General features: G+C 38.3%; 1 protein-coding gene across 1 annotated transcript in view; it reads left to right on the forward strand.

The window, feature by feature from the left end:
- The window catches only part of Nup210l (nucleoporin 210 like), a 119,178-nt gene that overhangs the window by 73,427 nt on the left and 17,979 nt on the right, over positions 1–27,772 (forward strand). The window contains exons 17-31 of the mRNA XM_026412995.2: positions 4,770–4,962; positions 8,902–8,990; positions 9,383–9,487; positions 9,775–9,876; positions 11,594–11,722; positions 12,083–12,210; positions 12,850–12,982; positions 15,640–15,702; positions 16,046–16,225; positions 16,593–16,673; positions 16,939–17,070; positions 21,116–21,274; positions 22,450–22,541; positions 23,900–24,074; positions 27,007–27,182. Of these exons, the coding sequence (XP_026268780.2) occupies positions 4,770–4,962; positions 8,902–8,990; positions 9,383–9,487; positions 9,775–9,876; positions 11,594–11,722; positions 12,083–12,210; positions 12,850–12,982; positions 15,640–15,702; positions 16,046–16,225; positions 16,593–16,673; positions 16,939–17,070; positions 21,116–21,274; positions 22,450–22,541; positions 23,900–24,074; positions 27,007–27,182 (1,937 nt within the window). The remainder of the gene's footprint in view (positions 1–4,769; positions 4,963–8,901; positions 8,991–9,382; positions 9,488–9,774; positions 9,877–11,593; positions 11,723–12,082; positions 12,211–12,849; positions 12,983–15,639; positions 15,703–16,045; positions 16,226–16,592; positions 16,674–16,938; positions 17,071–21,115; positions 21,275–22,449; positions 22,542–23,899; positions 24,075–27,006; positions 27,183–27,772) is intronic.

The following is a 27,772-nucleotide window of genomic DNA, read 5'->3' on the forward strand; positions in this document are numbered from 1 at the left end:
TTTCTTTCTTTCTTTCTTTTTTTGGTACCAGGGATTGAACTCAGGGGCACATCCCCAGCCCAATTTTGTATTTTTTTTTATTTAGAGGCAGTCTCACTGAGTTGCTTAGCGCCTCACCATTGCTAAAGCTGACTTTGAACTTGCAATCCTCCTGTCTCAGCTTCCGGAGGCACTGGGATTGTAGGCATGCACCACCATGCCTGGCTAGTCTTTTTCTTTTGTCATTAAAAAAAAAAAAAAAAAAAAAAATATATATATATATATATATATATATATATATATATATATATATATATAATATGTAAATATATTTTGCACATATTTGTTTATACATTATACATTTTTTTTAGTTTTAGGTGGTCACAATATCTTTATTTTATTTATTTTTAATTTTTTTAGATGCTGATGGGCCTTTATTTTATTCATTTATTTATATGTGGTTCTGAGAAGCTAACCCAGTGCCTCACACCTGCCAGGTGAGCGCTCTACCACTGAGCTACAACCCCAGCCCTCTTTATTTTATTTTTATATGGTGCTGAGGATCGAACCCAGTGCCTCATGCATGCTAAGTGAGCACTCTATCACTGAGCCACAACCCCAGCCGTCTTTTTTCACTTTGACTATGTCCTCTCACTGTTTTCTGTCCTTCATGATCTCTGGTGAGAGATTAACTATTAATTCCTTGAAGGATCCCATATAAATATAAATCCCTTTTTCTTTTGGCTTTACAATTCTGTTTGTGTCTTCAACACTGGACAGACTATGATATGTCTAGATATGGGTATCTTTGAATTTATGCAAGGAAATTCTTGAGCTTTTTTCTAAGTCATGTACTAGCTTCTTTTAACTCCTTGAATGTTTAGTGTTATTCATCAGTTTGTTGGATTTTCAGCCATTATTTCTTCAAATGTTCATTCTTCCTCTTTTTCTCCATTATTTCTTTTTCTAGCACTCCCATTTTGCTATTGATACACAAGATGATGTCCCACAGGTCTCAGATGCTTGTTCATTTTTCTTCATTCTTTTTTCTTTTCTGTTCATCAAACTGGATAGTCTCAATTGAGCTGTATGCAAGTTCTCTGATTCTTTCTTCTGCCTGCTCAAGTCTGCAATTGAATTTGTCTAGTAAGGTGGGGTGCAATGGCTCACATCTGTAATCCCAGTGACTCGGGAGACTGAGGCAAGAGGATCACAAGTTCAAGCAATTTAGTGAGGCTCTAAACAATTTAGTAAGACCCTGTCTCAAAATAAAATATGAAAAAGGGCTAGGGATGTGGCTCAGTGGTTAAATACCCCTGAGTTCAATCCCTGGTACGGGAGTAGTGGAAGAAAGGAAGAAGGAATTTGTCTATTGAATATTTCATTCTAGTTATTGCACTTTTCAACTTCAGAAACTTCTTTTGGTTCTTTTATTTGTTTTTTGTTTGTTTTGGTAGTTGTAAGTGGACAGAATGCCTTTATTTTATTTGTTTATTTTTATGTGGTGCTGAGAATCTAACTCAGTGTCTCACGCATGCTAGGCAAGTGTTCTGCCGCTAAGCTACAGCCCCAACCCCATTTTGGTTCTTTTTTTTAATAACTTCTGTTCCTTTAGTGATATTCAAAATGAAAGGAGACATCATTCTTATATTTCTTTTTTTTAAATATCTTTATTTTATTTTTATATAGTGCTGAGGATTGAACCCAGTGGCTCACATATGCTAGATGATTGACTGCTCTACCGCTGAGCCACAACCCCAGCCCTCTTATATTTCTTTTGATTATTTAAACATGACTCCTTTCATTCTTTGAACAAGATAGTTGATTAAAAGTCTTTGACTTGCTGGGCATGGTGGTGCATACCTGTAATCCCAGCAGATCAGAAGGCAGAGGCAGGAATGATTAGTCCCCTGGGTTCAATCCTCCCAAAAAAGTTTTTGACTAGTAAATCCCAAGTTTGAGCATCTCAAGAATGAGAGTTTGTAGCCATGTTTTTAAGACCACTATGTAACCCATGATTTTTTAAACAAATTCTATTTCTTATCTCTGTACAATGAAAAGGTCTATTCCCCAATATCAACGAACCAACATTTTTTGTTTCTAATTATTATTCCTCATCTAAGAAAATCAGAGCACCTGGGAGAAATAACTGATTCCAGCTCAATAATGAAAGTACAACATGAGCCCCAAACAGCTTCTGTTAGGAAGCAAGGATTTTTCTCAAAGACTAATGGTATATTCTCAAAAAGAAGCGACATGAGAAGGCTCCTGATAACGAAACTGTAGACAGTTTGAGCATTAAAATGATAATGATAAAAATATCAAGTTAAAAATAAAATCCATGATGGTATAGAGATGCTTAAAATTATAATAAGGAAAGTACCATAATGTAGCTCACTAGAGTGCTTGACCCTGGGTCCCCAACACTGCCCCCCAAAAAAAAAATTATAATAAGAGAGAAAGAAAAAAAGGAGGGAGAAATAAATCAAGGATGAAAGAAGAAAGGGAAGGATGGAGAAGAAAAAAGGAATGTTCTTTTCCAGAGAAATGCCAGCTTATGTAAGAGGAATCATGGAATTAGAAATTTTGTCTTTTTGGTACTGGGGATTGAACGCAGGGGCACTTGACCACTGAGCCACATCTCCAGCCCTATTTTGTAGTTTATTTAGAGACAGGGTCTCACTGAGTTGCTTAGGGCTTCAAAGTTGCTGAGACTGGCTTTTAACTCACAATCCTCCTGCCTCAGCCTCCCAAGCCGCTGGGATTACAGGAGTGCACTACTACTCCCAGCTAGAGATTTGGTTTTTTGTAACCTTATTGTAATAATTGGCCCTGGCAAAAATTCTTAATGGATTTTTAAATTAGCAGGTAAAAATTGTTGGGAAATGGGATATTCTCAAGATTTCAAAGTACCATCCCAAACTCTGGAAACTGTACTTTTATACTAGAGAGATCTCTAGCAGCAAACACCACCATTAGCAGATGATCAGATTTGTTATTACTAATAGAACAGTAATATGACATTACGTGTAATGATGTGCTAAATAATGTTTAACGGACCTGATTTGTAATATTTTCTAATTTCTGTTATGTTCTTACTCCCATCATGATCAATTTCAAGCTATGAATATGGCATCACCATTCTCAGAGTTGTAAAGAGGAGGTACTAACAATCAGCTTTCCTGTGAGAAAGCTCAGGTGTAACACAAAATGCACTTTCTGGCATAACAAGTATACAACACATATTAGGTGATTTTGTAAAATAATCATAATAATAATACTTTTTTTACTTGTGCTGGGAATTGAGCCCAAGACCTCCCACATGCTAAGCATGCATTCTGCTGCTGAACTACAGCCCCAGCCACAAAGTTTAATCTGAATATAATCATGAGAAAACAACCAAAGAAATTCAAAATATAGGACATTCAACAAAAAACCTGGGCTAGACTCCAAAGAAATCAATGTCATGAAAAACAACACAAAAGGGCAGAGGTATCTTCTTTTTTTTTGGCACCCAGGATTGAAACCAGGGGGCACTTAATCACTGAGCCACATCCCTACTCATTTTTTTTCAATATTTATTTTTTTTTAGTTTTAGGTGGACACAACACCTTTTAATTTATTTTTATGTAGTGCTGAGACCCCGCGCATGCCAGGTGAGCGCGCTACCGCTTGAGCCACATTCCCAGCCCCCCCACTCATTTTTTATATTTTATTTTGAGACAAGGCCTCACTAAGTGGTTGAGGGTGGCTTTGAACTTGCAATCCTCCTGCTTCAGCCTCCCATGCCACTGGGATTATAGATGTGTACCACCATGCCTGGAAGATATGATTTTTCTACATTAAAAGAAACTAAAAGAGATAAATAACCAGAGATGAGGATTAAGTTCAGTGGTAGAGTGTTTGCCTAGCATGTGTGAGTCTCAAAGTTCCACCCCAACACCAAAAAAATAAAAAAGAGAGGGAGAAACAACCAAATACAACATATACATCTTGATTAACTTCTAGATCAAAACCAAAAAACAGAATTAATAGACACTTTAGGGGACATTTTGGGAAATTAAAATGTTAACTATAAATTTGATGACATTGAATTAATGTTAATATTCTTGCATATGGGAATATTTTTTTCTCTTACATAGCAAAATATTTTCATTCATAGGAAATTCATACTGAAATATTTAGGGGTAAAGTGCCATGATGCCTATATTACTCAGAAAACAAAACAAAACAGCCTTCCTCCCCATACATGGAAGTTAAAAAAGAAGAGGAAGAGAAAGAAAAAGTTAATATAATTAAATGTTAAGAAGTAGTTAATCAAGCCAAGTGTGTTAGTACACACCTGTAATCCCAGCAACTCAGGAAGCTGAGGCAGGAAGATAACAAGTTTGAGGCCAGACTCAATAACTTAGACCCATCTCAAAATAATAAATTAAAAGGTCTAGGGATAAAGCTTAATGGGTACCATCCCAGTACCAAAAATTAAAAAAAAAAAAGAATTGGTGAATCTAAATGAACTTTACACAGGTATTTATTATACTTTTTTTTTCGAAATATCCATAGATTTGTAAAATGTTAAATTAGAAAGATTAGGACCTGGGTACTGTAGCTCAGAGATAAAGTGTTGGCTCAAGGCCCTGGGTTCAATCCCCAGCACCACGAAAAAACAAATAAATAAAATAAAAAAGATAAGAGGAAACATGATCTCTAGCTTCAAGGTTATCTTACCACCTCTTAGGATATTGGTTTTGTGGGTTTTTTTTTTTCATTATCCTTTCATTTTAATGCAGATTCCTGTATCAAGCCTGAGAGACACAGTTCTGGAACTGGCAGTGTTTGATCAACACAGGAGAAAGTTTGATAATTTCAGTTCACTAATGCTAGAATGGAAATCTTCCAATGAGACACTAGCCCATTTTGAAGATTATAAGTCAATGGAGATGGTGGCCAAAGATGATGGCAGTGGGCAGACCCGGTTACATGGTATTGTGAACATTTATGAATCCTTTCTTATGCTATTCCTGCTAAATGGTTCACGCTAAGTATTTCCTTACAGGTGAGGGTTTTACTTTGGATTTTATGATATATCATCTTTCATCTTTGTATTTTTTAGAAAACCTACAGGTAGATTTCCTTGTGTGCAAAGCTAAGGTCTAAGGCCTAACATTTCTCATAAGGAGATAAAAGTAAATTAATTTTAAAATGTGGTGATTACCTATCATTTGCCTGAAATTATGGAAATATTATTAATTTATTAGCAAATATTAATTTAATGGCTACCATGTGTAGGGCACTCTGCTAAGCATTAGAGCCATATGGTGTATAAGGCAGGTATGGCCACTGCCCTCATAGAGTTAGTTTAGTGGGAAAGTCAGCCTTCAAACATTATAGCCGTATTAGTCCCTTTGAAGGGCAAATATAGGGTGCCTTTAGACCTTATAATGGTGGAAGGCAGCTATGCTCACCACTATACCACCAACGCAGATTAGACCTTATAATGGTGGACCTGACCTAGTTAAAACAAAGAAGCCTACCTTGAGAAAACAACACTTACTCGAGACCTGAAATGGGTGGTGGGAAAAGAAAGTACAAAGAAGGAGCTGAAGACCAGGTGCAGTAGTGCACACCTGTAATCCCAGCAGCTTGGGAGGCTGAGGCAGGAGGATCACAAATTCAATGCCAGCCTTAGCAATTTAGCAAAGCCCTAAGCAATTTAGCAAGACCCTCAAAACAAAAATTAAAAGGCCCAGGGATATGACTCAGTGGTTAAGCACCCCTGGATTCAATCCCTGGTACAAAAGAGAGAGAGAGAGAGAGAGAGAGAGAGAGAGAGAGAGAGAGAGAGAGAGAGAGAGAGAGAGAGAGATCTGAAGAAGGCAAGAGAGATAGGCTTAAAGAAGGGACCAGAGGCATTAGATGAGGTTGTAAGAAGGTAACAAGCTGCATGTGCTACCACTCATCAAGCCTCTGTTCGCACCACATTTGCTGATGTTCCTTCACTTAGAGCAAGTCACCTAGCCAAAACAGGAGCCAAGATGGGTGAGGACTGCACAAGGGCATGAATACCAACAGGTGTGAATCATTGTGGCTCATTAATATAACAATCTACCACAAACAAATCCTGAAGGTTAAGAAGAAAGTAGTACAAAGGTAACTTTTAGGTTTTTGGAATGAGCATTTCAGTGGATGGTAGGACCATTCAGTGGCAGCACAGGGAATCTGAAAAAGAAGAATTAAGATTTAATCCATTCTCTACTAGTAAAGAGCTTACACCCAGGGCTGTGGATGTAGCTCAGCTGGTAGAGTGCTTGCCTTGCATGCACAAGTCCCTGCAGGGTTCAATCCCCAGCATTGCCCACCTCCAAAAAGAAAGAAAGAAAGAAAGAGCTTACACCCAAATTTACAAAAGTTTAAGACCTTAGCTAGAAAATGTGTCGCCATGATACTAAGACCAGTGGCATGATGTAGTTAGTGTATAAGAAATGGGAAAGAAGAGGGCTGGGATTGTGGCTCAGTGGTAGAGCGCCCGTCTAGTGCATGCGAGGCTGTGGGTTCGATCCTCAGCATCACATGTATAATGAATAAATAAAAACAAAGGTATTGTGTACAACTAAAATAAATAAATATTTTTTAAAAAAAGAAAGAAATGGGAAAGAAGAGATGCTCCTTTTATACCCTCTGCTAATCAGTCACAAATATCATTAGTGTTACCTTCTAGATATTTTTTGTTTGATCCCTTCCTTTCCAACTCCATCACTAATAATGTCCTCATCACTTCTCTCCTGCATTATCACAGCAGCCTCCTAACATCTCATCCCATTTCTACTATTCTCTAGTCCGTCTTGACACTAATGCCCAGATTGATCATTCTGAAATACAAATCCAAATGTTTCTCTGAAAAAATGTTTGTTTTTTGTTTTGTTTTGTTTTTGTACTGGGTATTGAACCTAGAGATGCTTTGTTTTGTTTTGTTTTGATACATCCCCAGCCCTTTTTAAAATTTTTTTTTTATTTAGAGACATGGTCCCCCTAAATTTCTGAGGCTAGCTTTGAACTCACAATCCTCCTGCCTCAGCCTCCTCAGCTGCTGGTATTATGGGCATGCACTACTATGACCTGCTTAAAAACTTTTTTGGGGGGATAGTATATACTGAACTCTCAGGACAAGTTGGGCACTGCACCAAGTCCTTTATGTATATTTTCTCACATAATCCTCTCATGTAAAGCATGACAGATTGGCATTATTATCCCTGTTTTTTTTTTTTGTTTGTTTGTTTTTTTTTTTAAAGAGAGAGTGAGAGAGGAGAGAGAATTTTTTTTTAATATTTATTTTTTTTTAGTTCTCGGCAGACACAACATCCTTGTTGGTATGTGGTGCTGAGGATCGAACCCGGGCCGCACGCATGCCAGGCGAGCGCGCTACCGCTTGAGCCACATCCCCAGCCCCTGTTTTGTTAATGTACTCATTTATCAAACATTTGTTTAGTTTTTCCTCTATCAGGAAGTCTTAGGACATAAGATTACAGTGGTCAATAGGGGAAGCAGCAGACTCAATAGCAACAAAGTCCATACTCCTAACTGCCTACTGTACTGTTACCATATTGTCTCTGGGACTTCCTGTATCTGTCAGGATAAAATCCAAATGCTATAGCTTAGTTTACCAGCCCCTGCTTATTTTTTGGCTTCACCTTTTCTGCTCACACATAGCCTATATTTTCTCACACTGAATTTTAGATCCTTAACCGTGACAAGGTTTGTGCCTCTTCCCTTTGCATATGTTGTATATTCTTTTTCCTTAGATCATGCTTTTCTTGCATTTTTCACTGGAATGAAGCCTATCTCTAGGGGATTTAGGAATTTTCTATCCTTCTTTATCTCCAATTTCAAGTAAATATTCCTTCTTTGTACCCTTATTTAATCTACCTGTGTGTTCTGTACATGCTTTTCTATGATAACACTCATACTGCATCATAGTGATTGGTTTACTCTCAGTCACCCCTCACTAAACTGGATTTCTTTAAAAGCAAGCATTGTGTTTTCTTCCTCATAGTATAGCATAGTAGCTAGCACATAATTGGCCTTTGATAAATCTTTGTAGATGAATATAGTGTAGTCAGGAAATGCTTCAGAAACTTAGGCATGATCATCATGAGTTAAGGCTAAATTAAGAATTGATCTAGGGCTGGGGTTGAAGCTCAGTGGTAGAGTGATTGCCTAACAAGTATGAAGTACTGGGATTGATTCTCAGCACCACATATAAATGAATTAATGAATGAATAAAGGTATTGTGTCCATCTACAACCAAAAAAAATTATTTTTTAAAGAATTGATCTAAGTAAAGTGGCAGATTCATGTTTGTTAAGTTAAAAAAGGAAAAGAAGGCTAGGGATGTATCTTAGTAGCCCTGGGTTCAATTCCCAGGGCTGAAAAAAAAAAAAAAGAGAGCAAATGAATTATTAAAGCAGGATCAGATTATAGAAGCCTTCACATGCTAGGTTAAGGAGTCTAAATTGATGTAATAAAGCTTAACCGTATAAAAATGTTGAATGATCAATACAACATTTACATAAAAAGAACAGTTTAGAAGAGTAAAATGACTATCCCTTTATTTGTCATTCCCATTTGTAAATTGAACAAAAATTTCCATACACTTCTTTTCAGCTTATTTTTGGACTCATAGACCATCACAGCTGGAAAAATTTTTCTATTTTGCATAGTTCACTTCCTCATTTAATAAAGGAACTGAGAGATAAATTGGTTGCATGGGGTCATATAAGAATATAGTGGCAGGTCAGCACAAAAACTTGTGTATTTCCCCATTCCGTATTTTTCTCCCCTGCAATAAAACGCAATTTGGTTTTCTGGAGACACTTTTGTATTCTACATGTTATTGTTTCTCAAAATGTTTTTCTACGTTTCCAGGTCATCAGATCCTTAAAGTACATCAGATCAAAGGAACTGTTCTCATTGGAGTCAATTTTGTGGGCTATTCAGAGAAGAAAAGTCCAAAAGTGAGTGGAGATCATGGTATTAGAAATATACTTAGGGCTGGGGATGTGGCTCAAGCGGTAGCGCGCCTGTCTGGCATGCGTGCGGCCCGGGTTCGATCCTCAGCACCACATACAAACAAAGATGTTGTGTCTGCTGAAAACTAAGAAATAAAATATTTTAAAAATTCTCTAAAAAAAATAAATAAAACTTAAAAAGAAAGAAAGAACTATAAATTAAATGATTGAAATTCAAGTTTCTTCCTGAAAAGTTTTTGTAACTGATATAAATCTTAAAACTGTACACCTCTGTGATTCTGTTATCTCTGGCACTTGAGTGAGTACTCATATTTTTCTCACTAAACTGAGGAATTAAAAGTTTGTATTCACCTTTGAGGTTCTTATTACATTGCCAGGATATTTCCAACTTGCCAAGATCTGCAGCTGTGGAGCTGCTCCTGGTCGATGATGTAACTGTGTTGCCAGAGAAAGCCACCATCTATAACCACCCTCGTGTGAAGGTAGAAGCTTTATGGGTCTACTTTAATGGCATCATATTGGAGGGAAGGTTATTAATTAACAGTATAACAGTTATAAAAGCTCATGTATGTGTTGAAAATCACTGAAACACACATATCAAAATTATAATGATTAGCTACAATATCCTTAACAATTATACTTTAACAATCAGTTTCTTCTTTTGGCCATTGACCTTAATCTTTTAATTTTTTAACCTTTTAATTTCCATTGAGTTGTTTGTAAACAGAAGGGAAGGGGATGGAATATTGTTTGTCTGATTTCTCCATAGGAAATATTTAGCCTTGTGGAGGGATCTGGTTATTTTTTAGTCAACAGCAGTGAATTGGATATTGCCACCATCACTTATATGGAAGCAGAAAGTTCTGTCCAGGTGAGTTGTAGAAATATTCCAGATTGATGAGCTCAAACCAAAGCTCCCTCTTAGGAGAAAAATTGGAAAAATATTGTATGTTTAATGTTTGTTACAAAAGTGATATTTGTTTCTTTTTCCATTGTTAATCTACATAGATTCTTCAACCAAAAATTAGGGTGTTTCTTCCTACAGCTAAGTATTGTACTGGGAAGTTTTTGCTTCTGGTCGAACTTAATTATAAAAAGCATCTAGTGCCATGACCTGCATGGCCATTAATTCAGAAACTGGTGAGAGGCTATGGGAGATTAGAAAAGACAAACAGACACAGAGAGAAAGCTGGGACCAAGTGGGACACTGTCCTCAGATGGAGGAACAATGACCCAGAGCTAGCTCAGCATGTTTATTATATAGGTTTTATCGTCAAAAGGATTTTCTGTGAGAAAGTTTCTTCAAAGCAGGCAGTCTTGAAGTACAAAGTACTGGCAACCAATTATAATTGTCTTTTTGCACTCATAATTCTCTACCCCTGAGCTGGTGTCTGAACTCTGGTCAAGACTGATAGTCCTGTGCCTTGTGCTAAACCTCTTTAAGTAGGGTGTTACCATAGCAACTGGGCAATCTTGACTGAACTTTTGCATAGGAAGTTCCTAGAATAGGCTCCTGCTGCAAGAAATTCAGAGATCCTAAACCAAGTCACCACTCCCCACAATCTAGTTCAAAGATTTTTGTTGGGCTGGGGATGTGGCTCAAGCGGTAGCGCGCTCGCCTGGCATGCGTGCGGCCCGGGTTCGATCCTCAGCACCACATACCAACAAAGATGTTGTGTCTGCCGATAACTAAAAAAATAAATAAATATTTTTAAAAAAGATTTTTGTTAAACAAAGGCTCACTTATACCAGTTTCAAAGTACTTGAGTATGAAGACATTTAAATGTAGTATTGACTTAATAAGCAGAGTATATGTTGTTTTCAGTCAGAATGTGACAATTCAAAATATTAAACTGACTCCACAATCAGCATGCCAAAGGATTTGCTTTTAGTTGACTCACAGTAATAAAAATGATACTTTATGTTAATATATATCCTTATATAAGAGTGCAAAGAATGGGGTAGGGTTGTGGCTCAGGGGTAGTGCACTTGTCTGGCATGTGTGAGGCACTGTGTTTGATCCTCAGCACAGGAAAGAAAGAAAGAGAGAGAGAGAGAGAGAGAGAGAGAGAGAGAGAGAGAGAGAGAGAGAGAGAAGGGAGGGAGGGAGGAAAGAAAGAAAGAAAGAAAGAAAGAAAGAAAGAAAGAGGGAGGGAGGGAGGGAGGGAGGGAGGGAAGGAAGGAAAGAAAGAAAGAAAGAAATTGTGTTCATCTACAAGTAAAAAATATTTTTAAAATACATATTTTTTAAGGGCTGGGGATGTGGCTCAGTGGTTGAGTGCCCCTGGGTTCAATCCCTGGTACCAAAATAATAATAATAATAATAATAATAATAAAGAAAAGTGGGATATGTATGTTGGATCCTGCTTAAATTCAATTAATTCAAACTCTGCTATTTATCAGCTAATGTGTTAAGGTACATATTTTACCATGCGGAAACATAATAAACAGTGCATATAACCTGATCTCTGAGAGTTCCAATCTCAAAGGAAGTAAGATGTATTTTTTTCTTTGGGTGAAAACAATTGCTACGACTATGCCTAGACTATGTTTGCTTCTTTACCCATCTACTATCTTCTTTCTTCTAGTTAGTTCCAGTACATCCTGGATTTCTCACCTTGGAGGTTTATGATCTGTGCTTGGCTTTCTTGGGTCCAGCAACAGCCCATCTCCAGGTGTCAGACATACAAGAGCTGGAACTTGATCTGATAGATAAGGTGAGAGATGTTTGCTTTATCTCAAAAATGAAGCAAGCTTCAATCTCACTCCCTAGCATCACTTAATAGTTTCTCTGCTCAAATACTGTGTGTACACCAGGACTTTTGAAAAGTTAATGGAAATACTTGCCCTTGAAGAACAACATTACAATATTAAACATAAGGGAGATGAAGGGAGAGTGTTAAAGAATGACTTTAAAAGGTACATGAAGATTAGGTTCATTTGATCAAAGGCTGACCAGTAACATTTATCACGAACAAAAAGTCTGCCAACCTCAAAGAGTGTCACTATCTTTGGTGGATAGGACACTACTACTACAATCTACTCTTTTTGTTTTTTGTTTTCTTTCAAACTACTAGGTTGAGATAGGCAAAACTATATTGGTGACTGTGAGGGTTCTTGACTCTTCCAAACGCCCATTCCTAAACAAATACTTCAGAAACATGGAGCTCAAATTGCAGTTGGCATCTGCCATTGTCACCCTGACGTGAGTACCATTTCAATATTTCTCTCTCCTTAATGCTTAATATCATGAGAACCTCCCTCCTAGTAGCCTAGTCAGCTGCCCCCACAGGTCATTTCACATTTTCTCCTGTCCTTTTTTGTTATAGTGCCTTTCAGACCATGCTGTATTCTCATATTCTGCTCTCTACAAAATACCTATTCAGTGTACTTAGATGTCTTGTTAGGGGCTAAAATCATGTGTATCATCAATAATTTTCATTTTTGGAATCTTCTCCTTGGATGATATCTTTTGGGAAAGCTTCAGGCTAGGGGATCTTCAAAATTTTATTAAGGTTTCATTCCCAGGACCACCAAAAAAAAAAAAAAATCTGTTGAGAAGCAGATACTGGTATCCTCCTCTAAAAAAGGAAAAAACATGAAACCTCCACAGCGATTACAATTTTGCCAGCTATATTGTCCTTATTCCTTTGCAAGCCTTAGAACAAATTTTTGCCCTTCATGCTGTTGCCATGAAATATGTCTTGACTCTAGAAATTTCTTTTCTGAAAGTTTACTATAACCAGAATTAAATGAGCAGAAAATGTTAACACTTGTAAAGACACATCACCGGCCACTTTCAAAACCAAATCTTTCTCACCTAAAAACACGTGGGTCTTTGCAGACTAATGGAGGAACAGGATGAATACTCTGAAAATTATATAGTTCGGGCTGTCACTATTGGGCAAACCACACTCGTGGCTATTGCCAGAGACAAGATGGGGAGAAAATTCACATCAGCTCCTCGACAAATTGAAGTAAGGAAATGATCTCATCCCAAATTTGTGTTCTTCTTATTTAGCTTTGCTTATCCTTTTCTTTTTAGTTTGCACAAGTTGAAAATCATTTGACTGAAAAAAAAAAAACACATAGTTGTCTGATTCTTGTACAGCATGTAGTATGTTTTTGGCTTTTGTTTATCTGTATAAAAGTAATACATTTCCTGGAGCTGGGGCTGTAGCTCAGAGGCGGAGCACTTGCCTAGCATGCGTGAGGCACTGGGTTCAATCCTTAGCACCACATAAAAATGAAACAAATAAAATAAAGGCATGCTGTCCATCTACAACTACAAAACAAAATTTTAAAGTAATACAGCTCCTGTAAAATTTTTGGTATGTACAAAAAAGTATAAAAACACAGAATGAAGCCAGATGCTGTGGCACATGCCTATCATCCCAGCTACTTGGGAGGCTGAGGCAGGAAGATCACAAGTTTGAGACCAGCCTTGGCAATTTAGATCCTGTCTCAAAATTTTAAAAAGGGCTTGGGGTGTAACTTAGTGGCAAATTGCCCTGGGGTTCAATCCCTAGTACCTCAAAAAATAAAAATAAAAGTAAAATTTCCATCAAATTTTTCCTCTACACATCATCATCATCATCATCATTTTTTTTTTTTGAGACAGAGTCTTACTAGGTTGCCCAGGCTGGCTTTTAATTCCTGAGCTCAAGTAATCCTCCTGCCTCAGTCTCCCAAGTAACTGTTACTATAACAGATATATGCTTCCATGTCTGACTCTTACTATTTGTTTGTTTGTTTGTTTGTTTGTTTGTTTTTTGGTACTAGGGATTGAACCCAATGAGTTCTACTTTCTCAGAACTTTTCATTGTAGAAGCTGGGGTCAAACTTGCAATTCTCCTGCCCCAGACTCCCAAATTTCTGAGATTGGAGACATTTACCACCTGCTCAGCGTCTATGCATATTTCAATACAAATAAATCATACAGCTTTTTTCATCATAATCTTGTATCAAAAGTGTTTTCTTATCTCATTAAAAAATAATTGTTGGCTATAGATTGATAATTGTTGAATCTGGATAATTAGGTACCTGAGAGTTTATGATACTGTCCTTTCTAGTTTTATATATTCAAAAAAGAAAGTCCAGGCATGACGGTGCACACCTGCAATTCCAGATTGAGGCAGGTGTATAGCAAGTTCATGGCCAGCCTCAACAACTTAGAGAAGCCATAAGCAATTTGGGGAGACTCTGTCTCAAAAATAATAATAATAGCTGGGGATATATAGCTCAGTTGGTAGAGTGCTTGCCTTGCATGCACAAGGCCCTGGGTTCAATAATAATAATAATAATAATAATAATAATACCACTTGTGGTGGCATAGGCCTGTAATCCCAGCAGCTCAGGAGGCTGAGGCAGGAGAACCACAAGTTCAAAGCCAGCCTCAGCAACTTATCAAGACTCTTTCTCAAAATAAAAAATAAAAAGGTCTGGGGATGTGGCTCAGTGGTTAAAGTGCCCAGGTTCAATTCCTGGTACCAAAAATAAATATATAAATACATAAATAAATGCATAAATAAATAAGAAAGGATAGGGATGTAACTGAGTAGTAAATTGCTCCTGGGTTTAATCCTCAGCTCCACAAAAAGAAAAAAGTATATTTCAATTAACTTTTTAAGTTTTGGGGTTTTTTTGTTTTTTGTTTTTTTTTTTTTTTTGGTACCGATGATTGAACTCAGGGGGTGCTTTATCACTGAACATTCTTATGAACCCATGGCTCCACACATGCTAGCAAGCACTCTATACAGAAGCTAATATCCCCAATCCAAATATAAACATAATTTTAGTGGTGACTTTTACTGCAATGAGTGAATATGTAGTAACTTATTTAAGTAAGATTTTTTTTTTCTTTTGGTACTGAGGATTGAACCCAGATATGCTTAACCACTGAGCCACATCCCCAGTCCTTTTACATTTTTTTTTTAAAGAGAGAGTGAGAGAGGAGAGAGAGAGAGAGAATTTTTAATATTTATTTTTTAGTTCTCGGCGGACACAACATCTTTGTTGGTATGTGGTGCTGAGGAGGTATGTGGTGCTGAGGATCGAACCAGGGCCGCACGCATGCCAGGCGAGCGCGCTACCGCTTGAGCCACATCCCCAGCCCTCCTTTTACATTTTTATTTTGAAATGGAATCCCACTAAGTTGTTTAGGGCCTTTCTAAATTGCTGAGCCTGGCTTTGAACTTACAATCCTCCTGCCTCAGCCTCCTAAATCACTAGGATTACAGGCATGCGCTATCACACCTGGCTAAATTTTTTTTCTATTGTAAATAAAATTAAAATACAAGTTGGGTATTGAAGCGCATTCCTATGATCTCAACAACTCAGAAGGCTGAGGCAGGAGGATCACAAGTTCTAGGCCAGCCTCAGCAACTTAGTGAGGCCCTAAGCAACTTAGCAAGACCCTGTCTCAAAAAATGAAAAGGGCTGGGATTGTGGCTCAGTGGTACTGGGTTCAATCCCCAGTTCCAAAAACAAAAACAAAACAAAAAGACCGAGGAGGTAGCTCAATGATACAGCACCCCTAATACTGAAAGAAAACAACAACAAACATGAATAAGATCAATCATTTGTTACAAAACTAACTCTAGTCATTGTTGTCCTTTTGATTTTCTCCTTCAAGGTATTTCCTCCATTCAGACTTGTTCCAGAGAAAATGACACTGATTCCAACTAACATGATGCAGGTGATCTTAAAGGCAGAATATAAGATTTACCATTTCTCCTTTACACACATACACCCCTCTTCCTATTGGTCTTCGTTTGTATACCCCAGCCAAGTTCAACTGGGTCTTGATAAAGAAGAAAGTGAGTTTTCCCTGACCTGTGATGTTCATGGTATAAACTCTCTTGGAATCCTGTGGATCATTTACAGCACTTCCATTTCTTCTGCATTTGAGTTGATGTGGGATATGCTGTTCAGGAAGAGGGGGAGGATAAAGAAGTCAAGTTGCTTGGACAAAATGTTGGGAAAAAAGATGTGACTTCTCATCCACATTCCAGGCATTCACTGGTATGTTTAAATTCCAGGTAATGTCTGAAGGTGGCCCTCAGCCCCAATCTATCATTCACTTCTCCATCAGTAATCAGACTGTGGCTGTTGTCAATAGGAGGGGGCAAGTTACAGGGAAAGTGGTTGGCACAGCTGTGGTCCATGGCACCATCCAGACAGTAAATGAAGATACTGGCAAAGTCATTGTGTTTTCCCAGGTATTAGTTCTTTGCTGTGCTCTGCTTCTACCCTTTCATTTGGGAACCGTATTGGGGATTTGTGGAGGGTGATAAGGAGGGTGTCAGCATCCCATGAAAACTCTTAGTCTCCCTCACCTGCTATTCTCTTAATCAGGCATGGAAAACATAATCTTTAGTGGAAAACTTACAGAGTCCTTGGCATTGTTGTAAGACATGGTCCCTATCCTTAAAGAATTCTTTAAAGAACAAAACCAAACATATCCATGGTATCAATTTTTTTGTTGAGTGCCAAAAACAACACAATAAACTGGTTATCATGAGCATATCTGTGCACCCCACAGAGATTTCCCTTTAACCTAAGCTTGCCCTCTACCCTCCTGAGCAGGATGAAGTACAGATTGATGTTGTTCAGCTGAGGGCTGTTAGGATCCTTGCAGCTGCAACTAGACTCATCACAGCTACTGAGGTCAGTATGATGACTGTGTTCTGGGTTCATTATTCTAGATGATGTCAGGTGAGCTAGGCATGGTGGTGTACACTTGTAATCCAAGATTTAGGATGCTGAGGCAGGAGAATTGCAAGTTCGAGGTCAGCTTGTCTCAAGATAAAAAAAGGGCTGGGGCATAGCTCAGTAGTAAAGCATCTCTGGATTCAATACCCAGTGCCAGGAAAAAAACCTGATAATTCCAAGTGGGCAGAATATGTAACATAATACCACCTTTTCTTTTCAGATGCCAGTTTATGTTATGGGCGTGACCAGTACCCAGACCCCTTTTTCCTTCAGCAATGCCAACCCTGGGCTCACATTCCAGTGGTCCATGAGCAAAAGAGATGTATTGGATCTAGTACCCAGGCATTCAGAGGTATGAATTTATCTGTTTATTACCTTAAGAATTTATTTATTTATTTTTATTTTTTTTATGTGGTGCTAAGGATCGAACTCAGGGCCTCATGCATGCTAAGCAAGTGCTCTGCACTGAGCTACAGCCCCAGCCCCTCAACTTTCTTAACCGTACAATATCATGACTTCTTTTCCTTATTCTTTGAACTCTGGAAACCTTCAAATCATGTGAAGAATCCAAATTTGAATAGTCAGGGGCTGGGGATGTGGCTCAAGCGGTAGTGCGCTCGCCTGGCATGCGTGCGGCCCCGGTTCGATCCTCAGCACCACACCACATACCAACAAAGATGTTGTGTCCGCCGAGAACTAAAAAAATAAATATTAAAAATTCTCTCTCTCTCTCTCTCTCTCTCTCTCTCTCTCTCCTCTCTCTCTCTTTAAAAAAAATTTGAATAGTCATATAATTATATATGATTTTTAATATTTTGGACTGGAAAGAGCTCTAAAAAGCAGTTTTCCTTTACTTTCATATTTGTTGTACAATGTTATAATCATGTTGTACTTCAAAGCAGATGACTATTTTATATGAGTAACACAGAAATATAAAGTATATGCAGAGAGTTTAGATATATAATATTTTAACTTGTACAGGCTCACATTTAATTATATTCATAATCATGTTTGTACTGCATAGTGGGCAGTTGAGATCAACAATAAGAAAGATGGAGGGCTGGGGATGTGGCTCAAGCGTTAGCACGCTCACCTGGCATGTATGTGGCCCAGGTTCTATCCTCAGCACCACATACAAACAAAAAAAGATGTTGTGTCCACTGAAAACTAAAAGATAAATATTTTTAAAAAATTAATTTTAAAAAGATGGAAATGAAGGACTATAGATAGCCAAGCAGTTTCCTGCATCCACTATACTGGGGCTAGAAAACTGGATTCTTGCAGTAGGGATGTGGATGCTGTGGGACTATTGTGGCCAACTGTTTGGCAGCTGATTCTAGATGGATCCCTTTCATCAATGGCAAATTTAAGAAGAGTGAGTAATTACGCTGCACCTCTATGGTTCCCTTTGGTATCTGGTGGTATTGGTTTCTCCCAACTGCTGCCTGGAGCTATGGAAGAACTCAAGATGGCCATTGAAGATGTCTACAATGCAATTTAAGACTTAAGGTTTCTGAAAATAGTTAGGCATATAGCATCAAACCTCACATGGAAACCTAAAAAAGACAAAGTTTGGTAACAGTTTAACTAAGTAGGAGTTTTGGGTAGTAAACAGCTATAGCATTGTTTACAAGACTGTTATCATCAGTTTGATGGAACCCACTCATGATAGTCTGAAGACAGTGGTAGCTACATAGGTCTGGGCCAAGGTTCTCATAAGGTCACAGTTTAGAGCCAATGAGAATAAAAAATTAGACTTAGACCTTGGGAGAAAACAGAGAGGTTAGAAGAGCTAGAATTAGGAGAATATTTCTAGAGCCAGTTAAAAAGAAAAGAAATCTGGAAGAAGTAAAAACATCTATTTATAATCTTTCTAAAAATAGCTTAAATCTATAATTTAAGGAAATGGTAGTAGTTGGATCTTCTCAGATTCTGGTTATACTTGGAATTGAAGGATAAGAACTGTACTTAGTTGGGTACAATTCAGCAAAGGGATTTGGCTTTTTTCCTAAATAGCAATGAGAGGTTTTGTGAAAGGAGGGAATAGCCTAGGCCTAAGCCTCTATTCTACTTCTTTTTAAAAAAATATATCTTAGTTGTTAGGCTGGGGATATAACTTAGTTGGTAGAGTGCTTGCTTTGCATGCATTAAGCCCTGGGTTCAATACCAGCACCATACACATACACACAAAAAAAAAATCAAAATATTTTTTAGTTGTAGATGGACATAATCCCTGTATTTTTATTTATTTATTTGTTTGTTTGTTTATTTATTTATTTTTAAGTGATGCTGAGAATGGAACCCAGTGCCTCACACGTGCTAGGCAAGTGCTCTACCACTGAGCTAAAACCTCAGCCCCTTCAACTTCTTTCTTTCTCTTATCTAAGGCATCACTGTTTTCTCTAGCAAAAGAAAGAATTGAGAGCCATACATATATATGTTTAGTTTTCCTGCCTCAGACCCAGCATAGGCAAATTAAGCGATGAAATGGGTCACTAACCCCACACTATGAAAATGCCACATTTAGAGATTCACTTGGATAAAACTATTATAAACCATTCATTCTTTAACATGAGGCTTCCTTTCAGACAACTGATTGAGATGTACACAATGGGAATGGGACTTTTTATGTTGAGGAACAGGGAAAAGTAATTTGGAACTTGGGACTCTATTGTGAATCTAGAGAGCTGAAAAGAAGATCTCAAGGGCTCTGGACAGCAAGAAGGCAGGGAAGATAGGACATGAAATAGTGTTGGAAAGGTAGACAAGTGCCTACTTCAATATGGATTTGCCTTGGTTTTGGTCCTATTTTCCCTCTTACCAGAAATCAGGTTCCTAATACTCCTTATCCAGTCTAGACTGAAATAGTGAGTATCTAAGTGGGGAGACGGTCAGTTTGTTTTGTTTTGTTTTTTGGTATCTGGGTGCTTAACCACTGAGCCACATCCCTAACCTTTTTTATTTTTTATTTTGAGACAGGGTCTCAGTTTCTTAGGGCCTCTTACATTGCCGAGGCTGACCTTAAACTTGTGATCCTCCTGTCTCAGCTGGGATTGGAGGTATGCTCCACCACACCCAGTATGGTCAGCCAGTGTTAATCTAAAATTGGAGTCTCCCTTTCTCCCCTCATCCTTCCTTGCCACTACCCTGAGCTCTGTGAATAGATTACCTTGCCTGTCTCCCATGTCAAGTTCTGTTGTCTGAACCCATTTTAGAAATCACTACCATCATTTCCATTCTTCTCCTCTCAATGAACTGAAGTTGAGATAACAGAAGAAAGACCCTTGGAGGCTCCAGAAATAGCTGAACTGCACCCAGAGGTTTGCCTTAGGGGCGACTGTGCTGCTGGGGATAGGACAAAACATGAATAGGAAAGCAAGTCCTGCACTCTCTTTCTCACAGATAGCTATTTGCAACACACAGTTTTCTTATTGTTACAAGAAAGGAAGAGCACAACATTTATTTGGGAATTAATTTTTTTTTTTTCATTTCTCTCTCTCCCTCTCTCTCTCTATTTATTTATTTATTTATTTTTATTTTGGTGCTGGGGAATCAGACAACCAGGGCCTCATACATGCTAGGCAAGTACTCTGTCACTGAGCCACATCCCTGGCCCTCATGAATATTTCTTTTTTTCTTTTTCTTTTTTTTTTTTTTTAAATGTGGTCTATCCAGGGGCTGGGGATGTGGCTCAAGCTGTAGCGCGCTCGCCTGACATGCGTGCGGCCCGGGTTCGATCCTCAGCACCACATACAAACAAAGATGTTGTGTCTGCCAAATACTAAAAAATAAATATTAAAATTCTCTCTCTCTCTCTCTCTCTCTCTCTTTCACTCTCTCTTTAAAAAAAAAGAAATTCGCTCTCTCTCTCTCTCTCTCTCTCTCTCCTCTCTCACTCTAAAAAAAAAATTAAATGTGGTCTATCCACATAGTGGACTCTTTTTTTATATTTTTTTTTATTATAGATGGACACAATACCTTCATTTTATTTAATTATTTATTTGTGGTGCTGAGGATCAAACCCAGTGCCTCATATACATATGAGGCAAGCCCTCTGCCACTTAGCCACAATCCCAGCCCTTATATGTATATTTATTTTTTAGTTGTAGGTGGACACAATATCTTTATTTTTTATGTGGTGCTGAGGATCAAACCCAGTGCCTCACGCATGCTAGGCAAGCACTCTTCCTCTGGCCACAACCCCAGCTCTCAGGGGACTCTTTAAAAGAAAAAAAAAATATATATATATATATATATATATAACTTTATTTTACTTATTTGTGTGGTGCTGAGGATCAAACTCAGTGCCTCACACATGTTAGGCAAGTGCTCTACCACTGAGTTAAAACCCCAGCCCCACTCATGAGTATTTCTTAATCCATTTCTTTACTGTCTAGGTTTTCCTACAGCTTCCAATAGAGAATAACTTTGCCATGGTGGTCCACACGAAAGCAGCTGGCAGGACCAGTATCAAAGTCACTGTTCGATGTGTAAACAGTTCCTCTGGACAGTTTGAGGGAAATTTGTCAGAACTGTCTGATGAAGTTCAGATTCTGGTAAGCTCTCAAACCTAAATTTTGTTCTATGTATAAATAAGAAGAAAGTTATGTTCTCTTATCATCCATTAGTGCTTAATCTGGATAAAAAAAAATTGCTAGAAGGATCCCTGGAATAATTTTGTAATTCCTAGATCTTTATCATTCCTGCTAATTGCTTCTATATAGACCTAACATTAGAAACTTTAGCACATGTACTCCCTTCAACTCCCACTCTAGGGACACTACAATAACCAGAGAGGGATTCATTTCTAGCAAAGATATTATAATATAGCTATTTAGATATGATCACTGGTAGAATGAATATAGTACTAACTTCTGGTAAAGTGTAAAAGTATGAATAGTTTCTACACATGTTCTCAGACTAAAAGCTAAATTGTCCTATTTTTAGAATTAAAAAGACAAACTACCATTATATGGAGCAAGTAAGTTTCTCTACTTATGTATTTGAAGCTTTTTTTTTTTAAATCTTTTCCCCTTTATTTGGGCTTTGGTTCTATGATTCAATGTAGGGATAAGGAGAGAGCACTTTACTAGGAAGAACTGGATGGTTTTCCTTTGTGAAAGGAGGGAAAGGCCTTGCTAACTTAATATTATAGGTTCTTGTTAATTTAGTAAAGGTTCTTTGTTCCCAAATCTCATTTCAGGTTACCAGAGTTAAAATAGAAATTTCAAATTTCTACCTAAAAATACAGAGTAAGTGTAAACTTAGCTACTTGCCCAGTCCATGAGTCAGAAACAACTAATATTAGTTGTCTATTCTAGAATACCTAGATATGTTTAAATTATCTGGCTCATTTTGGAAAGGAGTGTTGTGGAAGTTTTTAGATTAATTAAAAGTAGGGCATAATGCTGACTTGTAGATTGTGGGGTGGGGGGTGGGTACTGGGAAGCAAACTCAGGGGTTTGCTACATAAAATAAAATTTTTAAAAATATATTTTTTTTATTTTGAGATAGAGTCTGGCCAAGTTGCCCAAGTTGGCTTCAACTCACAATCTTTCTGCCTCAGTCTCCTGAATAGCTGGGACTATAGGCTTGCGCCACTGCACCCCGGGCTATAGCTGTCATTTATTTAACATGTAATCCCTTGGAGATTATACTGAAGTCCACAAGTGAGTAAAGATCATAATTTATCTTTTCCAGAAATGAGAAAAACATTATTTTTTCATTATAGGTGTTTGAAAAACTCCAACTTTTCTCTTCAGAGTGCCAACCTGAGCAGATTTTAATGCCTATGAATTCTCAGCTCAAACTCCATACCAACAGGTAAGGAAAGGGAGAACGTGGCCCAGGTTCTAGTATCTTTAGAAAAAAATTGCACATGGAAAGAATGACCCTTGCCTTCCAGGTATTTGTTTTAACCCCTGAATTTTTTTTAGTTGTAATGAAATAATTCACATAACATAAATCTAACAATTTAAAGTCTTAAGTCCAGTGGCATTTAGTACATTCATAATATTGTACAACTGTCACCTCTATCTAGTTTCATTTTCATCATCACCAAAGGAGACATACTAACTAAGCAGACCTGCCCATTCTCACTCCCTCCCAGTTCCTAACAACCATTAAGCTTCTTTCATTCTTTATGGTATTAGCTATTCTGGATATTTCATATAAAATGAATCATACAACATGCACATTTTTTTAATTTTTATTTTTCAGTTGTAGTTGGACACAATACCTTTATTTACTTATTTATTTATTTTTATGTGGTGCTGAAAATCAAACACAGGGCCTTGCATGTGCTAGGTGAGCACTCTGCTGCTGAGCTACAATCCCAGCCCCACAACATGCAAATTTTTGTGTTGTTTCTTTCAGTTAGCATAACAGTTTTGAGATTTAGCCACATTGTAGCATGTATCAGTACCTTACTCCTTTCTATGACTGAATAATTTTCCATTATGTAAATATATCATAACAGGGCTGAGGATGTGGCTCAAGCTGTAGCGTACTCGCCTGGCATGCATGTGGCCCGGGTTCGATCCTCAGCACCACAGACAAAACAAAGATGTTGTGTCTGCTGAAAACTAAAAAATAAATATTATATTATAATATAAATATTATATTAATATTCTCTCTCTCTTTAAAAAAAATATCATAACATTTTGTTTATCCATTCATTGATGGATATTTAGGTTATATTTACTTTTTGACTATTGTGAATAGGGCTACTATGAAGTTCACATACAAGGGCTGGGGATGTGGCTCAAGCGGTAGCGCGCTCACCTGGCATGCGTGCGGCCCGGGTTCGATCCTCAGCACCACATACCAACAAAGATGTTGTGTCCGCCGAGAACTAAAAAATAAATATTAAAAAAAAAAAAAAAAAAAAAGTTCACATACAAGTATTTGAATGCCTGTTTCCAATTATTTTGGCCAAATATTTTTTTCCAAATAATTCTTTAATGATAAATATGTTTTGATTTTTAAAGAGGTAAGCATAACCCAAATGCAGACTTTTACCTGGGGAACATAAGGTAGAAAATGGCAAGCAGCTTCCTGGAATACAGACTCAAAACAGTAGTCCTGGAATTCTTTATTCCTCCCCCTCTGGTCAGATTCCTTTATTCCTTTCCCTCAGAGAAAGAGGCCAAGAGTTGCCACTTGCTCCATTTATTTCCTAGGGAAGGAGCCGCCTTTGTGAGTTCCCGTGTTCTCAAGTGTTTCCCTAATTCATCTGTCATTGAGGAAGATGGTGAAGGGCTCCTGAAAGCTGGTTCCATTGCAGGTACTGCTGTGTTGGAAGTCACTTCTATTGAACCTTTTGGAGTCAACCAAACAACCATAACTGGGGTCCAGGTGAGTACAGTGACTTACTCATTAAGGGGAGCCTGTTATCCCAACTATTCAGGAGGCTGAGGCAGGAAGACTGTAAGTTTGAGGTCAGCTTGGGCAACTAAGTAAGGTATTGTCTCAAAATAAAAATTTTAAAACTGGGCTAGGGGGCTGGGATGGTGGCTCAGCACGTGCAAGGCCCTGACTGGTTTTAGCACCATGTAAAAACAAAATAGTTATTGTGTCCCACTACAACTAAAAAATAATAATTTTTTTAAATGGGCTGGAAATGTAGCTTAGTCCATGGTTTGGATCCCTAGCACCTCAAAATAAATTAATAAATAGGAATACCAGGGCTTTAAGAGGCATGTTTCCTTTCTTAACAACTAGAAATTTAGCTGGGTGCAGTAGCACCTGAAATCCCAGATATTTGGGAGGCTGAAGCAGGAGCATTGCAAATTCAAACCCAGCCTAGTCAATTAAGCAAGACCTTGTCTCAAAATAAAAAATAAAACATGCTTGGAATATAGTTTATTGGCAAAGCACCCCAAAGTTCAATCCCTAACACTGAAAAAAAAAAACTAGAAACTTCTATGGAAGTCACAAATTAACCTCTAAGATAATAGGCGAATTTTGACTTGGTTATAAACCATCAGATTACAGTGGTTTGAGAGGCTGAGGCAGGAGGATCACAAATTCAAAGCTAGCCTAGCAATTTAACGAGGCCTGAGCAATTTAGCAATACCCTGTCTCAAAATGAAATAAATAAATGAAAAGGGCTAGGGATGTGGCTCAATGGTTGAGCACCCCTGGGTTCAATCCCTGGTACCAAAGTGGGGAAAATATATCAAATTTGAAAAGCCTTTAGAGCTAGGTGCAGTAGCTCATTCCTGTAATCCCAATGACTCAGGAGACTAAGGCAGGATTGTGAATTCAAAGCCAGCCTCAGCAACTTAGCAAAGCACTTAGCAACTCAGTAAGACCATGTCTCTAAATAAAATATTTAAAAAGGGCTCAGAATGTGGCTCAGTGGTTAAGTGCCCCTGGGTTCAATCCCCAGTACCAAAAAGATGGACTTTAGAGCCCTTGTTTTGAAAGGGAATTAGCTTCAAGTTGATATGTTAAGCTTCTGAGCAGCTTTAGCAAGAGGTTGGTTGTAGGAAGAGTCTAGAACTATTGCTATCAAAGGCTGGCTTTTATATAGAATTAAAATTTTTAAGTTAGAAGAAGCTATAGATCACTTCTTGGCCTTTTGGCTAAAATCCAGTATAATATAAGAGGCTTCACAGGTTGGTTAGTCTAACACAAAAAAATAATTTTAAGAGTCAGATATGAGGCTGGGTGCAGTGGTGCATGCCTGTAATCCCAGAGACTTGGGAGACTGAGACAGGAGGATCATGGGTTCAAACCCAGCCTCAGCCTCAGCAATGATGAGGTGCTAAGCAACTCAATGAGGCCCTGTCTCTAAATAAAATACAAAACAGGGCTGGGGATGTGGCTCAGAGGTTAAGTGCCCCTGAGTTCAATCCCAGTACCAAAAAAAAAGAAAAAGAGTCAGGTATGATAGTGAATGCCTATAATCCCAGCAACCCAGGAGGCTGAGGAAGGAAGATTGCCAACCTAGGCAAATTTGTGAGACCCTCTCTCAAAATAAAAATAAAAAGGGTTAAAGATGTAGCTCAGTTGTAAAGCACCCCTGGGTTGAATTTCCAGTACTGAAAAAAAAATTAGGCATTAAACATCTATATCCTAGCTACTCTGTTGATACTTTTGTGTATCACTTTTAACTACCACAAAAAATTGTACATAGGGCTGGAAATATAGCTCAGTTGGTAGAGTGCTTGCCTCGAATGAACAAGGCCCTGGGTTCAATCCCCAGCACCACACCCACACAAAAAAAGTACATAAAATTAGCACAGTAGCATATGCCTATAATCCCCAGTGACTCAGGAAGCTGAGACAGGAGGAACGTAAATTCTGTGCCAACTGGGTAACTTAGTGAGACCCTGTCTCAAAATAAAAAATTAAAAGGGGGGCTGGGGATGTGGCTCAAGCGGTAGCGCGCTCACCTGGCATGCGTGCGGCCCGGGTTCGATCCTCAACACTACATACAAAGAAAGATGTTGTGTCCGCCGAAAACTGAAAAATAAATATTTTTTTAAAAATTTTTTTTAAAAATTAAAAGGGCTGGGCTGGATATGGTGGAATTTACCTATAATCCCAGCAAGTATGAGGCTGAGGCAGGAGTATTGCAAGTTCAAGGCTAGCTCAGCAATTTAGCCAAATCCTATTAAAAAAAAAAAGGGTCTTGGGATGTAGCTCAATAGTATAGTGCTCCTGGATTCAGTCCCCAGGTTAAAAACAAACAAAAACACCTATTTGAGCAAGGCACAGTGGTACATATCCGTAATCCCAGCAACTCGGCATGCTGAGGCAGGAGGATGTCAAGTTTGAAGCCAGCCTCAGCAATTTAGTAAGACCCTGTTTCAAAATGCAAAAGGAGGGCTGGGGGTATAGCTCAGTTGGTAGAGTGCTTTGCCTTGCATGCACAAGACTCTGGGTTCAATCGCCAGCACCACAAAATAAGTAAGGAAAGAAAGAAGAGCTGGAGGGGCTGGGGATGTGGCTCAAGTGGTAGCGCGCTCGCCTGGCCATGCGTGCGGCCTGGGTTCGATCCTCAGCACCACATACCAACAAAGATGTTGTGTCTGCCGAGAACTAAAAAAAATAAATAAATATTTAAAAAAAAAAAAAAAAAAGAAAGAAGAGCTGGAGATGTAATTTAGTGGATAGTGCCTCTGGGTTTAATCCCTGCTACCAAAAAAAAAAAAAGAGGTTTTTCCTATAAGAAGAGGAATACCATTCTGTTTTCATCACTGATTATAAATTGTAGAATATGGTAGCAGTTCTTCTCCAGTGCATCCTTCTCTGTACCAGTAGGTTTTGTCTCCCACAGGTAGCACCGGTAACATACCTGAAAATGAGCAGCCAACCCAAGCTATACACAACACAAGGAAGGACCCTATCAGCCTTTCCCTTGGGCATGTCTCTCACCTTCATTGTTCAGTTTTATAATAGCATTGGACAGAAATTCCACACCCACAATACTCAGCTTTATCTGGCTCTGAACAGGTATGGAAGTCAAAGGAATATTGTTGACACTGTGGCCGATTAGGCTAGTATTGTATTGCAGCTCCAGTAAAGTTCTCTAACATTCTAAACTTATTCCTTTAGTTAATAGTTTAAAATAATGGCTGATTGGAGTGGCTGATGCCTGTAACTCCAGTGGATCTGGAGGATATGGAGGCTGGGAGGCCCTAAGCAATTTAGCCAGGCCCTGTCTCAAAATAAAAAATAAAATGGGGGCTGGGGATATGGCTCAAGTGGTAGCGCGCTGGCCTGGCATGAGTGCGGCCTGGGTTCGATCCTCAGCAACGCATACAAACAAAGATGTTGTGTCCACCAAAAACTAAAGAATAAAATATTTTAAAAAATAAAAAAATAAAATAAAATAAAATGGGCTGGGCTGGGGATATGGATCAATGGTTAAGTGCTCCTGGGTCCAATCCCTGGTACCTCTCCCAAAAACAAGTTTTTAAAATAATGAAGGGGGCTGGGATTATGGCTCAGTAGTAGAGCGCTCATCTAGCACATGCCAGAAGCTAGGTTCAATCCTCAGCACCACATAAAAATAGATAAAATAAAGGTATTGTGTCCAGCTA

The sequence above is a fragment of the Urocitellus parryii genome, chromosome 11 (assembly GCF_045843805.1).
Source record: "Urocitellus parryii isolate mUroPar1 chromosome 11, mUroPar1.hap1, whole genome shotgun sequence".
NCBI lineage: Eukaryota > Metazoa > Chordata > Mammalia > Rodentia > Sciuridae > Urocitellus > Urocitellus parryii.